This window comes from Paramormyrops kingsleyae, chromosome 17 (assembly GCF_048594095.1).
Source record: "Paramormyrops kingsleyae isolate MSU_618 chromosome 17, PKINGS_0.4, whole genome shotgun sequence".
Taxonomy (NCBI): domain Eukaryota; kingdom Metazoa; phylum Chordata; class Actinopteri; order Osteoglossiformes; family Mormyridae; genus Paramormyrops; species Paramormyrops kingsleyae.
The window spans coordinates 4,034,130-4,049,860 of record NC_132813.1 but is presented as its reverse complement, the minus strand read 5'-3'; the positions used below and the strand labels follow the sequence as shown (position 1 = coordinate 4,049,860).

At 51.1% G+C, this 15,731-nt stretch overlaps 1 protein-coding gene across 4 annotated transcripts; it reads right to left on the bottom strand.

Annotated features, from left to right (window-relative positions):
- Positions 1 to 120: 120 nt before the first annotated feature.
- Positions 121 to 14,198, bottom strand: abcc5 (ATP-binding cassette, sub-family C (CFTR/MRP), member 5). Of its 4 annotated transcripts, none has more exons than XM_023821960.2 (29): positions 14,055 to 14,198; positions 12,933 to 13,116; positions 11,694 to 11,851; positions 11,417 to 11,572; positions 11,179 to 11,323; positions 8,309 to 8,542; positions 7,890 to 8,063; positions 7,277 to 7,424; positions 7,040 to 7,188; positions 6,842 to 6,949; positions 6,420 to 6,755; positions 6,224 to 6,295; positions 5,981 to 6,105; positions 5,824 to 5,896; positions 5,531 to 5,734; positions 5,307 to 5,450; positions 5,128 to 5,221; positions 4,231 to 4,415; positions 3,995 to 4,141; positions 3,749 to 3,878; positions 3,383 to 3,665; positions 2,977 to 3,163; positions 2,801 to 2,890; positions 2,518 to 2,707; positions 2,217 to 2,376; positions 2,055 to 2,133; positions 1,841 to 1,954; positions 1,427 to 1,591; positions 121 to 1,341 (listed from the first exon to the last, which is right to left on the bottom strand). In XM_023821960.2, the coding sequence occupies exons 2-29, from the start codon at positions 13,050 to 13,052 to the stop codon at positions 1,240 to 1,242; spliced, it is 4,272 nt and encodes a 1,423-aa protein (XP_023677728.2). In that variant the 5' UTR covers positions 13,053 to 13,116; positions 14,055 to 14,198; the 3' UTR covers positions 121 to 1,239. The 4 variants fall into 4 exon arrangements, with proteins under 4 accessions (XP_023677728.2, XP_023677737.2, XP_023677742.2 ...); XM_023821969.2 differs by lacking the exon at positions 14,055 to 14,198 and adding an exon at positions 13,282 to 13,418; XM_023821974.2 differs by lacking the exon at positions 14,055 to 14,198 and adding an exon at positions 13,272 to 13,412.
- Between the last annotated feature and the right edge of the window lie 1,533 nt (positions 14,199 to 15,731).

The following is a 15,731-nucleotide window of genomic DNA, read 5'->3' as shown; positions in this document are numbered from 1 at the left end:
ATTTTTTCCAAGTTTATGTGACTCACTATGTTCCGGTGAATGATTGTGTCAGATTCGTGTGCAGGGCTGTGAATACATCTCTGCTGAATTCTCTTGATCAAACACACAAGTGCAAATGTATCCATAAAATAGGTTTATTAACATATCTTAAAGAGACATCTGCTCCCTTCTTGCCTCTTCAATGCGCTTAACGCATCATGCTAAGGCAATAAAACTAGGAAAAACACAGAGACACACACGCGTGTGCACACACACGCACTGTAAGGTCCATCAGAGGGCTGTTGTTACAGCAGTTTCCCAGGCTAAAGCCTGGTAGCAGATAGCAGCCCTGGATTAAGGTCCTGACATGACACACTTTTAGAGAGCCCTAACCCACCAGCTGGGGGAGCTCTAGAACAGGGGTGTCAAACTCCAGTCCTGGGGGGCTGGAGCCCTGCGTGGCTTAGTTTTTTCCCTGTCGCACCACAAATGATTCAGCTCAAGAGCTGTGTATTAATTAGCTCAAGGAAGTGCAAGGAGGTGAATCAGGTGTGTTTTGGGGAAACCCAAAACTGCGTAGGGGTCTGGCCCCCCAGGACTGGAGTTTCATACCCCTGCCTTAGAATAAGCAGGCTATATCCTTCCAGCAGCTAATTTGAAATGTGCGTGGAGCTGAAGGAACACAGGTTTGTGTGACTTAACCACCTGAACAACACCTCTGGGCATGTGCGCAAATCACCCTAGCCAGGGTCCATGGTTTGAGTCACATGACAACAGCATCACAGAGCTCTGAACACCATTAAATCGTTGAACGGTTTAAGATCAGACTACAATGACAGGTACACACATATGAAAATATACTAACATGTCATACAGTGATGTTTTACATACAAAGTCAGTACAAAATAAACCCAGCATACATCCTCTCCACAGTAAATATGTGCATATAGATAGATATCCTAAAAAACAGACCCTTTTAAATGATTATAGCTACACATGTAAAGCTCTATTGTTCAGTACCAGTTGATCCCTGACCATCTGAGCCAAGAAAGATTTCTGAGCAGGCTTCTCCCAGGACGGCCCCAGCACACGTCCAAGGGCCTCACCAAGCTCAGCACAGCACCCCTGACTAGCAGTGCCTTGTACTGCAGGTGTGCATACAGGTGTGCAGTCAGAGCTGAGGCCAGGGCTGGAGCATCTGGGAGGGCGAGGAGGGGACTCTGAGCCCTCTCCAGCGCGGGTCTCCACCCGACGTCAGTCTTAGCCTCTCACGGAGATCTTGTTCTCCACCGCTGCCAGCATGGCACAGAATCGAGAATTTTCATTGGCCAGAAGTTTAGATGGCTCATCAAACTCGACCACCTGTAAAAGAAGGAGGAGGAAATGACCTCACACCAGTGTAGGAAGCTGCCGGGGCTGTGAGCGGAGAATGTGGCCACTGGTGTACCTGTCCCTGATTGAGCACCATGACTCGGTCACAGTTCAGCACAGTGTGCAGCCGGTGTGCGATGGTCAGCGTGGTGCAATCCAGAAAAGCACTACGGATTGTCTCCTGGATCAGCGAGTCCGTCTCCGTGTCCATAGCAGCAGTGGCCTCATCCAGAATCAGCACCTGCCAAAATGTTGCAGGGGTAGGTACAGCCGGTTAGCAAGGAACTGTGAAATTTCAGGCATTCCTCATTTTACGTCATTATGACTTAGACTGACTTGTGTATATACACATATTTATATCGTGGCTTGTATTTTTATTTGCCATTTTTCCATTAGGTCTTTTTAAGCAGAATCTAGGGATCAGGAAGCAATAGCATTTCGCTACACACCTGTGAATGTGACAAACTTGCACATGTCTGTGCCTCCATACCTTACACTGCCTCAGCAGAGCTCTCGCTACACACAGAAGCTGCCTTTCTCCTACCGAGAAGTTTTCTCCATTCTCCAGCACCTCGGACTCCAGCTTCAGAGGCAGCTGGGCAACCTGGAGAGAACGGTGAACATGAACAGACTCAGCTTCTCATTGGTGGGCTTATCCATGCTTTCTGATGCCTGACTTGTCACCTTTGACCCCTGACGCTTACACATTCTTTCATGTGTGTCCTGTCCAGTGCATCCCAAATCAGGTCTTCTGCATACTGGTTGAAAGGGTCCAAGTTAGACCTAGAGAACAGAAGCTAAGTTACCCAGGTCACTGACATTACACCAGCATACACACTCCAGCTACTGCACCCCACCCCCCATACCTGACAGTCCCACTGAAAAGCACAGGCTCTTGTGGGATTATGGACATCTTGCTGCGTAGGTCTGCCAGACCGATGTCACAGATGTTGATGCCATCAATCCGGATGGTGCCACCACAAGGCTCCACCAAGCGAAAGAGCACCACGCCAAGAGAGGACTTCCCTGAGAGAGGATACACAGCCAGCCAATCATAATCCAGAGAGGCACACGGCCAGCCAATCAGCATCCAGACAAGTACCCAGCCAGCCAGACTTCTTGGAGTTATATTAACGATGTTTCCGGGCAAGAAGGAGTTTGACGCACCTGAGCCAGTTCGACCTACGATGCCAATCTTCTCTTTCGGCCGGATGGTGCAGGAAAGTTTCTTCAGAACCAGCGGCAAGTTCTCTCGGTACCTCATCTCCGTGTCATGAAACACGATCTCGCCTTCCTGGGGCCAGTCTGTCGGGGGGGCCTTGTTTTTGATCCGGGCAGGGGCCTCCAAGGCTAGGGACTGGTGGTTGAAAGGGCAATTAAGTAGAGTAGATGCACAGTGCACAGGTATGGGTCCCAGCTCCCCTAGATGTAATAGGGAGATCCCTCTCACCTGGATGTAGTGATGAATTCTCTCCACGGAGGTGAAGCGAGCTTCAGTCTCAGACGCCAGCCTCACGGTGAACTGGAACAGCCCAGTCAGCTAGATGGAGGATTGGGAGAGATGCAGTGAGCGCTGGTCTGGTGGAGGTGGGTGGGATGAGAGTGGGATGGAAGGCAGAGCCTCACCTGCACTGCATAGGATATGGCCAGGCCGGCGTAGGCGGGGGAGATCTGCCCGTGCATGAGCACCATCATCAGCGCAGTGATGCTGATCAGAGCCACGCTGATCAGGTCCAGACGCACAGCCAGCCAGCGCATGGCGCAGCTGAACAGGTAGAATGGGGCCTGGTTCTGATCCAGCAGCTCCTGATACCTGCGAATGAACCCGACTGACTCATTAAGCAGCAGAAAAGGTGTGGACATGGGCAGGGCTGGGTTTGTCGTTTCTGCAGCCCCAGTCTAGTGTAGTGGCCATTAGTGCCCAGCAGGGGGCCCCAAAACCTCAGGAGACACGCATATATGTGTGGTTTGAGTGGTGGTCAACACACTTGCGGGCCACAAGCCGTGACCCGGTTGCCCCCCCCCAACTCACCTGTTCAGAAACTCCTCCCCCTTGTTGTAAGCATGCACAGAAGTGAGGCCCTGGATGCTGGAGGTCACGTGCGACAAGAAGGGTGACTGCGTGATGTTGTCCAGGCGCTTCAACTCCCGAATGAAGATGCGAGAGACGATGTGCAGCACCGTGAAGAGAACAACCAGGGGGCCCACAGATACCAGGAACCAGGGGAACACGCTGCTGATGACGCCCAGGCAGAAGAAGACCAGAATCACGTTCTGGATGAACATCTCTGCTTGGAACGGGAGCCGGGTGTCCACTGGGGGGACGGGGGGTGTCAATCAACACAAGAAACATCCGGGGGACAGACATGAGAAAGCTGCGGCATGGTCGTCCGGCTACCTTCATCCATGTCCTTAGAGAAACGGTTGAGGATGCGGGCTGTTGGCGTTGTGTCGAAGAATTTCATGGGGCTGCGTAGAATCTTCCGGAACAGCTCCTCATGGAGCTGGGTGGATGCTCGGAGAGTCCACTGAGCAGAGGATGGGTAAATATACAATATACACACACACACACACACACGGAAGAAAGGGTATGTATACCATTCTATCACTCTCACACACACACACACACAGGAGTGCTGCATACCTTGACGAAGGCAATTCCACGAACCACCTTAATAATGAGCATGACGCCCATGGAAAGCGCGTAGATGGCAGTATAGTAGTGCATCAGAGGATGGTCCTTCATGCTGTCACTCACCACAGAGCTGTTCCCCTGCCACAATGTCGTGTTCTGTCCATCGGGGGCAACAGAGTCAGTCACAGACATGCACCAACCTGATACTCGTGTCTTATGAGTTACGTAGGAGGCGAGACACTGACCCCGCTGCCCTGTTTGACCCAGTAGCTGAGCCACCAGTTGCTAAAAGCCGTACTCCCCACGTTGAGCATGAAAAGGACCAGGATGAGCAGACAGACCAGTGGGCCGCCCGCTGCCGTCATGTACACCCCGTAGACCGACCAGGGCACCGAGCCCCGCCCACGCTCCTCAACCTGCATCAGCTGACCTGCGTTGTGGGGAAGAGAAGGACAGGAAGTCAGAGAGTGACTCATGGACAGTAACATACAGCAGAGACAGAGACTCAGATAGACAGACTCACAGAGAGGAAGAGACCCGGACAGACTCATAAACTGACTCACAAAGGCAGACCTAGAGTCAGAGTCAAAGATAGACACAGAGACACAAACTCACAGAGACACTAAACCTCACAGACAGTGAGGCAGAGAAACAGAGACAGTGACTCAAAAACAGACTCAAACTATGACTCAAAGAGAGGCAAGACACAGAGAAACACACAAATTCACAGACAGTAACTTACAGAGAGAGAGAGGCAGAGACACTGAGAGACTGAGAGGGACAGTAACTTACAGAGAGAGAGAGGCAGAGACACTGAGAGACAGAGAGGGACAGTAACTTACAGAGACAGAGAGGCAGAGACACTGAGAGACTGAGAGGGACAGTAACTTACAGAGAGAGAGAGGCAGAGACACAGAGGCAGAGAGGGACAGTAACTTACAGAGAGAGAGAGGCAGAGACACTGAGAGACTGAGAGGGACAGTAACTTACAGAGACAGAGAGGCAGAGACACTGAGAGACTGAGAGGGACAGTAACTTACAGAGAGAGAGAGGCAGAGACACTGAGAGACAGAGAGGGACAGTAACTTACAGAGAGAGAGAGGCAGAGACACTGAGAGACTGAGAGGGACAGAGGGACTCACCACTGTCCTTGTTGACAGGTTTGTCCTTTTTCACTGAGCCTGCCTTTTTCTCTGGTGGTTTCTTCAGAGAGTTTCCGGAGGCCTTTTTCGTCACCTGACATAACAGAACGGCGTTAAGGCCCTCTCCCTCCCCGTGTCTCTGACAGAGACATACATTAACACGCTCAACGCCCCCTTGCCTCGACGCAGGGCGCCTCCCCCAGCTGCAGGCTGTTGAACATGGCCGCGTAATCGCCGTTGAGCCGCATGAGGACGTCATGCGTCCCCTGCTCCGTGATGCTGCCATCCCTCATGACGATGACGTCGTCGCAGTCCACCAGGTACTGAGAGAGAGACGCCACATGGCCGTTACACCCGGTCACGTTCAGGCCGCCGCGCGACGGGGAACATAGACGCCCCACACCTGTAGCTGATGGGTGATGAAGAGGACGGTCTTCTGGCGTAGCTGCTTCTTAATGGCGTTGTTGAAGATGTGGTTCCCCACGTGGGCATCAAGGGCACTAAGTGGATCGTCCAGGATGTAGATGCCGCGGTCACTGTACAGGGCCCGGGCGAGGCTGATGCGCTGCCGCTGGCCTCCACTGAGGTTGGCGCCACGGTCCCCGATCTGCCAAGTCAAAGGGGAAGGGGGGGGGTGGGCAGACGTACAGCAGAAATGCACCCCAGCCAACATCAGCCAGAGGACAACAGTGTTACCTCGGTGAGGTCTCCACAGGGCAGGATGGCCAGGTCTGGTCTCAAGCAGCAGGAGCCAAGCACCTTCTGGTATCTACGTAAGGGGCATCAGGGCGGGTCAGGCCTGTTCGGACCCACGGCAAGCCTCCTTGTCCCCCCAGAAGTGACCACTACTCACCTCTCTTCGTCATATTCCTTCCCAAACAGGATATTATCTCTCAGCGAAGCGTTGAGAATCCAGGCCTGCTGGGCCACGTAGGCAAAGTCTCCATTTACAGCCACTGAGCCCTCCAACAGAGTCATCTGGGGTGGCAGCAGGTCAAAGGTCAGGGCTGAAGCGACAGGCTTCCATAGATCCTGAATCAACCTGCCCCGAGGACAGTGTACCCCCCCCCCCACCCCCCCAAGGAAAACAGGTTACCTGGCCCAAAATGGCAGAGATGAGCGATGTTTTGCCACTGCCCACGCTACCGCAGATGCCCACCAGCTGGCCCTGTGTCAGAGAGGAGAATAACACACCATTTTTAAGCAGCACCTTTCACAACAGAGTCGCCTCAAGGTCATCAGAGTGAGTGATGTTTGCAGAAGCTTGCCGGCAGGTACTTCAGGGCTCGGACCTTGGGCACAGAGAGGTCGATGCAGTGTAGGGTTCTCTGGAGCCGCTGGCTGACTGTGGGGATAGGCGTGGCCTCGCCCTCGGCTCCGGCCGGTTCGCCTTCAGCCAGCAGCTGCCTGCCAGGATCCTCTGACTGCTTCCCCACTTCCAGCTTCTCTGAAGGCTTTTTGTGGCCACGCCTCTGGGCCAAGCCCACTGAGGGAGTGCCCCGGGGTGTGGGCTGGGCACTGTGCCCACTGGTCTCCCATGCGAAGCTGGCACTGCTGAGTTCGACAGCCACATGGGGGCGCTGTGGGCACGACTGGATTATCTCCACCTCTGGCATCATGAGCAGACTCTGCATGAAGGTGTAAGATCATGAAGGCAGGCATGCACACACACATAATGCTTAGTCATCTCTAGGAGGACAGAAGAGAAACAAACCTTAAATCTTTCCATGGCCACAGACGCCTCAGACAGAGACTTGACAGAAAAGGGTGTGACCTTGAGCGCAAATGTCATGGCATTGAAGACTGTCACCACGGTAAATGCCTGTCGGGTACAAAACAATAGACATTCTCCAGCGACCTCACCCTTCAAGACGATTTACATTACACCTACAGGGCAACTATGATGTCATACCTGGGCTGCAGTGAGATCATACCCCAGGAGCATATGGGCGGAAAACGTGGCAACGCTGGCTATCACCACAACGACTGGAGCCACGCCCACTGTGATGCTCTGGAAGTATCCTGTCCATGCAAGGATCTTACGTTCCTCCTCACGGATGCCTGTGGGACGATACGTACGTTGAACCCATCTGCGCAGACGCGCGCACGCAAACACGCATGCAGACAGGGACGGGAGCCGGACACTTACGGCGCACTTCCTGAGAGAAGGCCTTGACCCAGGCATACATCTTGATGAACTTGATGGAGTTGAGGATCTCGTTCATCTTCTGCACACGCCGGTCCGTCATGGTCACGCCTTTCCTCCTGAAGTAGGCCGTCAGTCTTGAGCTGAACATCTGGCACATACAGGCGACAAGTGAGAAAACTATCCTCCATTTTTCAAGCCGAGTTAAGTCAAGTCAAGGTCAAGTGGGGGCTTTACTGTCACACCAACCATATTCAGTACACAGCATACGGCGGCCCGGTTCCCCAGGACCGCGGTGCTACATATATACATAAAGTGCAGAGAGAGACAAGACAAGTGCAAAACAAAAAAAGTATGACAATATTAACACAAGATGTTAATGTGAACAACGTTGGAATGTTGAGAATTTAGGCAAAGACGGGAGCAGTAGAGTTACAAATAAATACATGAATAAATTTGTTCAGGACGCTGAAGCCCACGATCTGCACACACTTTACTCGTGTTTGGAGTCATCTTCTCATTACATTAGATGAGAACAGTGTCTGCTTGTTCAGCTGTCTGCCTATCCCCCTGTGCCCATTGCCCTCCCACCATGCCCGCCTGTGCGATTGGTTACCATCGCAGGGTAGAAGAGGATGAAGACGGCAGAGCCCAGCAGGGATGTGGGCCCCAAGATGATCAGGTTGTAGATCATCCCCAGCACGGCGATGAGCGGCCCTCCAGCCAGAAGACTGCCCACGGCGGCTGCCTCGAACATCCTCTGTCCATCGCCGGAGCACAAGTTGATCAGCTGAGAACAGGAGAGGTGCCGTCACATCAGCTCATGGGAGCTTTACTTACACAAAAATGTTCTGAGGGCAGAAGGAACAATGATTGGTTCAGAGAGATAACCAATAGGATTGCAGATGAATCTGATTGGTTATCTCTCGGAACCAATCATTTTTGTGTAAGTAAAACTGCCACATGCTGTCACCTCATCACAGAGCACAGGAAGTAGCCCATATGGAACACCAGCCCGCCCCGGCCGCCCCTCACCTCGCCCATGGACTTGTCCTTCATGCTCCTCAGTCGCAGGATCTTTTGGAAGGCCATGGTCAGGATAGCACCTCTCAGGCGCGTACCCGTGCGATAGTTAAGGGCCCAAGTGAGAGCCAGGGACCAGGATCGCACCATTTCCGTGGCCAGCAGGCACAGCACCAGAAGCAGGCCGTAGGGCAGGTCCGGCTCGGCCCGCTGCGTGTACTCCAGCAACCGCTTCACCACGAAGGCCTGTGGACGAGGGGCAAGACAACACAGGCAGCGTGACTGACTGCACCCCCACTGGCTGTCCCCGCCCACTCACCGCCATCATCAGCAGCCTCAGCCAATCATGCCATTCCAGTGCAGCATCACAATATCCACTCTCTCCTCAGAAACAGTACAGACACGCCGCAATACCTCCGCTGATTAGTACTCGCGCCTCGGAAGGCGTACGCCCAGCGTTTACCTGTGCTGGCCTTTTTCTATTAAGGTCCTTTGAAAAAGAACAAGAGAAACAAATAAAAGCCGGCAGGGCCATTTTGAGACAATCATTCCAGCACATTCCACATTAAGACAATGACGACGGCAACAACATCTCTCTGAGTTTCAGTCCCACGGAATCAGCGACATCATACCTACAGTCACATGGTCGTGTGGCTGAGTGAGGAATCTGTTTTTAATGCCTGAAAACAAACATTAGCACTTTAATTACACAGAAAGTGCAGGATAAGGGGAGAGAGAAAGGGAGGGAGAGGGGGAAAGAGAGAGAGAGAGAACCAAAAAGTGATACAGCCATGAACAGTGCCCACTCAAATATCCAAATGCACACACTCAGCAAACACACACACACACACACACACACACACACACACACACCCACACCATTTGCAGAGTGCCAGTCCCACACAGTTCAAGGTGTCACCATCGTTTATTAGCATAGAAGTCAGGCTAAGTGTGAACCCAGGTAATCACAAAACAGGCTTCATTAACAACGCAGGAACAGAGCAGATGCAGTAAGGACCACAGTCCAGTCGCAGAGTCCCAGAGGGCCACGGGCCCTTTCCGGTGGCTTCCGCGCCCCCACTCCAGGTGCCACCGCTCGACACACAGTTTCTTTGTCTCCTTTGTCCAGAGTGAGACGTGGCACTAAACAAAAGCAGCAATGTCTATCGGGAGGGTCCATCCTGCGCTTCCATGCGCGGTGGGGGGGGGGGGTCCCAGTGCACCCCCAGTGTCCCACACCCTTACATTCTGTGTCCTGGCCCTTCCAGGGGCTTAGCAGTCCAAGCACGCCACAAGGGAGGGAAAAAAAAAGAAAAAAAGAAAAAAAAAGCGTTCTTTGCGGCCGATTATGGCCCCGGCATGCAACACGGGCTGCCGGCTGAAGTCGGTGTGGATCGGCGTCGTCGCACGACATGCGTGCGGCTAACAAGGACCAGACTCCTACCCTGTGCACGGCACACGCCCTACGACACAGGCATGAGCAGACACCCATCATGTGCAGCAGTCAGACAGAGCTACAGCAGGAGAGTGCCCCCTGCTGGCAGCCCAGGAGAACGTACCCTTACCTGTCAGCTTTGGACGGCTCCGCGCCCCGCCTCCCGCGATATTTCCCTCCGCAGTTTAACGGACGGCCTGTGAAGTCTGAAGAACAGCCTCTGTCACATGTCCCTCCAGGGGGAGTGGCAAGCTGAGAGTCCAGCGCCCCCCACCCCTGCACGCATGCATGCACACACGCACGCGCACACACGCGCACATACACACGCACGCACGCCTGGGGGGGGGTTGCCTGTGCGGATGTATTTCCACCCCTTCTCACAAAGTTCGTTTTGGAAGCCGAGTCTGATTGGACGAGCAGTTTGGCCCACCTGTCGCGGTGGTTGCTGTAGCTTTGGTCACATTACTAAAGGCGTGGCCCTATCAGGGCCCGGTCCTGAGAGACCTGCCAATCACATGTAGACACATAGGTGACCTTGAGGTTACCTGGGGGAGGGGCTGTGGAGCAGGCAGACAGTGCAGGACAGAGAAGCTTGTTACATACCCCGCAGAGAGACAGTGACAGAAGCTCTCCTTGGAAAAAGCCGGTGCGTTAACCCTGAAAGCCCTGTCCTCTTGAACACCTGCAGACACCTGCCTAAACCTACAGAAAGGCTACAGACCCAAGCAATTCAACACAGCAATGCTATCTTCATCATCAACATCATCATCATCAAAACAGTGTCCTGACAACCACAGAAAGCAAGGCTGATCACATAGGGGGGCTCTTAAGTTAACTTAGAAGTCAAATGAAGTACTATAACATCAGGAGACAGGATAATGTGGGACAATGTGCTACTAACAGAGCTGCACTAAGGCATGCTATGGACAAGTGTTTAGTTATGATCTCAACAGTTCTACTGGCCCCGCCCATTTGGACCCTAGTCTGGGCCACTACCAATGAGCTGCTGGCACTGTCCAATGAGCTCCTGCTGCAGGGCTCCCTTGCTGTTCTGGCATAAAGGCTGTCAATGGTCAGGACATGTGCAGTCTGAACTTCCACACTCGCTAAAGGAGCAACATCAGGCTGGCTAACGACACTAGGCATTGATGACCATGTTTCGAGGCCTGAAACAGGCCACCATCAGGGAGCTGATGATGTAAAGTCCTGTAAGAGGACTATACCATTATGCCCAAGTCTGTGCCCCTACGGGCGTCTGCACTGCAAGGCAGTGTTGCATTTCAGGTGAGGGTGAGACTGAGGTAGGCTTTGCCAAGTCCAACCGAAAAACTCACCTGTAGACTTCACAAGTGGATCAAAGTGTGTGTGTCAGAGAGAGAGAGAAATAGGGAGAGAGTGTGAGAGATAGATAGAAAGAAAGTGAGAGAGAAAGATGGGAGGCACTTACTGGACCACTGAAGCCTGCCAGCTGTGTGACCATGAGGCAGACGATGGAGAGCAGCAGTCGTGTGCGGCAGAAGGCCCAAACCACACGGCGCAGAGAGGCCTGCGGCCCGCACACCTGGAGCTCCTGCTCCCAGAGTGCCGTCAGCCTGGGGGGGGGGGGGGGGGGACGACACATCCAGGGTCAGTTGATAGTATATAGTCAAACCTGCAGATGTGATATGGTCTTCTCCGACACTGACCTCTTACGGTTAGTCTCTCCACTCTCCCAGTGTGAGACAGGCCACACGTCACCTAGGAGCAGCTGGCCCTGCCGGTAGGCCTTCAGTGCGAGGGGCGTCATCCAGGACAAGGTCATGAAGGAGAAAAGGCCAGCATTGTCCACTGGGTGCTGGTGCCTGGGGTGAAGGGAGAGGTTAGGGGCGGAGCCAGGCATGGAGTCAGGGGCAGAGACAGAGCTGTTCTAATCTGGCCAGAAGAACAGCCCAAACCGATGACCTTGAAAGACGAGTGACTCACTTGCTGGTGGTGCGAAAGGGCTTTAGCATGTTCACGGTTTGCTGGTACTTCCTCCAGCCAATCACCTCCTCCTCCTCCTCATCCTCGTTCAGGTGGGTGGTGCTTCCTCCTTCCAGAGGGAGGCCTCCCTCCGCCCGCGCCGCCGTCTCCAAGGCATCCTGACAAGCCACGCCACGTAAACACCATCAGTCATGTGACCTCTTAAGCCTAAGCACAATCAGCTTCCAAACCATCTCAGCATTGCTTCAGGTAAAAACAAAAAACAAACAAGAAAAAAAACTAAACTTTATTATAATATGAAACGAAACAAAGCAGGACTCAGACTTTACAGAAAAAAAACTGCAAGAATTACAGAGGCCGCCTTGTTTACAAAGTGCTAAACCATCAAGCCGGCTCTGAGTAAACAAGCCTACAGCCTCTACAGCACCCCCATCACACGTTTGCCTGCTAATCTCACGTTGCGCAGACATGCTAACAGCTCAGAGGCTACACTACCATCCAGCCAGTAGAGGGCCCAAAGAGCTCTGACGTCACTACAGATGGCTATTATTGGCTACCCCTGCTGGCCGAGCAGCCAATGAGACGCTCAAGGTTATATAAACAACGGAAGCCAAGCATGGGGTATGCTGGGGAACAGCCAATCAGCTACAGGCACTGTTTAGATACTCTCTCTTAGGAAAGGGAGGGGGATGGAAGGAGAAGCTGCGCTCTCATTCTGCTGACTCAATGCGGAGAGGAGGGAGAGAGAGGAACAAAAACACAGAACACACACAAAAGCTTGCGCACTGTCTGAACAAAACAGCAGCTGTTCGACCATTTTGACTTTAACTGCTCAAGGTCTCTCGCTGCTGGCATACCCTTGTGTGGAAGGGAGCTTGGCAGTAACGCAAGATTCTAGAAATCAGGCTAAAAATGGACATTGTGATCTGAACAGGATGTACACTGCAACAGCACAGTCAACACTCCCCCCCCCACCCCAACCACCTCCAAAAACCCCAGAATTAGCATGCATCCCCCTTCTGTGTGATCAACCCCCTTTTGCACCTTTGATATTTTGGTGAGAGGGTGGCCCATTTCTTCCTTTTCAGTGAGGCAGGAGGAGGGAATGAGGTTGACTGACAGACTAGAATGACACACCTGTGATTCACGTGCCAGACAACCAAGACTCTGCCCTACTGGAGGCAGCTTACAGCTCACACCCTCACTGTCACCCAGGTCAAACTCTGGGGTTTGACCTACCTGCACCTTGGAGAGCTGATACGAGTCGGTCTCTGGGCCCGGTGGAGCATCTGCACTTGGCACAGTGCGATACCCTGGGCCGACATTCAAGTAGTCCTTTCCTAAGTCAAGGTCTTTCATCTTCGCTGCACAACATAAGGCTACTGATCACTTCTTCAGCAAAAGCAGTCTTCAGGTGAAATTTCTAGGGAGACACAAACGACACGCAACTATTTAGAAGAGAAGAGCCACCTAAAATAACCTAAGCATAACCGATTGGGATAGGAGAACTTCTACAGAACCATCCTGACTAAAGGCGGTCAGTGCCGAAATACAATCATGTACCAGAAGGTGCAGCACCTTATCTTACCATCCGACTTATTCGATACTTTATCTCTATATAAGATATACGGACAATATCTTCACAGAAGGGTAGAACAGGTCCAGATGGTACGTCGAACAGGTGAGCAAACGAGTCGCGTTGCGGCTCCTCTCACGTAACTGCAGAAGATACGAGGCAGGTCGGGTACGGAGATCGGGAAGTGGGACCCCGTCAAAACAGAACAAAACAAAAGTGAACCCGATGTTTGTCCTTGTGTTCCACGTCACATTTCAATACGGCTACCGACCATTGAGACCAAATGCATTTTTGTGTTGTCGTGTTTTGCGCGACGTCCGCCACCCGTCTGTCCCATTCCCAGAGCGTCAGCAGTGTCCTGCTGCAGTGACACAGTCTGACAAACTCATCACACAACGCCCAGCGACAACCCGCATCTAAACGCATACAGGAAGCAATAAAAACAGACGCCTCCTTTATAAGGAAACGATATGCTAAAAATCAAATACATCATTAGCCAACATGTGATATTCACGTCTCATCCGTATACCAAGAGCCAATAAGTATCATAAAATATCGCCGGAAATTATTTAGATCAGCGACCAATAAAAAAAAAACCGTTAAATCCCGTTTTATACGTCTCCTTACACGGGGTTACTACATAATCGCTTTTATTATAACGTTTTAAATGTTAAGAAATGAAACGGGATGACGACGATTAATGTTCATTAAAATAACTGATTTTCTGTTCTGAGAGGTTAAAAATAATTTAAATTTAAAAAATCTCCCTAGCAACAGATACCTACATCTCCACCTTGTCAGCCCGGAGATCCAGATCAAGCGCTGCAGCAAAAACAACTTCTTTATAAAGCAGCTTTTTAAGGCGAGACTCGGGGATGCGTTGTAGGGAAATGTAGTTAAAAATCAGGATGCTAACAGTTTATATCAAGGAAAGGATCATACAAAAAAAACTACAATTACCGTGACGTTATGCAGTAAGGGAGGGTGATTTTAGTCTCGGGGCGGAGCGTACGATTTTACGTATGAATGCGTGCGCGCACCTTCGGTGACGAGCAGAACTGACATCTGGAAATGAAAATTTTGGTTTACCAGCTGTAGTTTCTTGTCAAAAAACATTCATTGTAGGTTATTAATATACGTAAACGTCCTTATAAAACGCTAAACAACAAAACAAGCGGTTTTTCTTGTACGATGTTTCCGCAATTATAGTTCAGCAGGTAGTGTTTTTAGCAGATGCAGTAAAGCTGTGCACTTTCAGGGCAAAATGAAAAAAAGTCGCATCTCGTTTAACACGCCTTTTACAGTAGTCGCGGCGCGTCGTTTATCTGTTTGCTTTCACTGTCTACGTCATTGTAAGAACGTTCAGATGAAAATGTGCCGCCACTCTGTTTCAGAAACCCTCAGTAGTAAGGCTCAATGACCAGTCACCCAGATTTTTAATGAACTTGTGACACAGGTCGAGGCCGAGAGAACAAAGCCAACCGAATATCGACAGCACCCAACGTCACGTCAGGTTTTGTAATATATTTAACTCTTGGTCAGCACACCAGTGACTCAACACGCCAGTCAAGTAACCCAAAGAAATACTGCTTGCAGGATTAAAACCTTGCTTCATTTTCTATGTAGAAAGGGCATTACATTAGTGTTTCTGTTTGTATTACACACCCTGAACGCACAGCTTTGATAAACTAGAGACCAATTATTTTGCTAGCCACACCCAGGTAAAACAGCAATTATGCACTAGACCCACATTTCTTGATAGCTGCAGGCTTTACCACATTCTTCCCATTCGTTTGTGACACTTTCCATACAGGGCACCAAATAAACGCAATCTTTAAATTTTCAGTATTTTCAGGGACAATTCAGTCTGCTGGTCTGGTGACCAATGTCAAACAGTCCAAATACTTAACTTAGGACTTACTTGCTGTTGCAGTAAGCAGCTTGGGGTTAAGCCCACCTCGAAAATAAAGGCCATTTAAACTGCAGTAAATGAAAGCTAACATGTTGTTGTCTAAGTAAGACATCTTGTTTTTTGAAACAGGTCCCTGGTATCGTTTTATGGCTTTTCGACTTGCTGTACTGGATCAAGGTTAACCAGATTGTGACATTATTCCCAGCTCTGTGTTCCGACCTCCAAGGTAAACGGAACGAAGTGCAAGTAAACAACTCTACAGCCCAATGCATGGTGAAGGTAGTGAAAAAGGGCCCCAACTGTAAAGAAAAACTTGCTTTTAACTTGCAAAAACAAATGCAAGACCTATATTCTATATTCAGGGCTTTCCAACTCACCTTCTGCGCTTGCAATGACCTCTGACCTCGAACTGATATCATTTAAGAAACAGGATAAAGATGCTTAGCAAACCCTTTTTCAGTCCAAACAGCTGCGCATTTTTCTGGCCTCAGCCGCAAATCCTCCGAAAGTCGAAATGACATGCCCAACCCAGCACCATTTCAGAAAATAT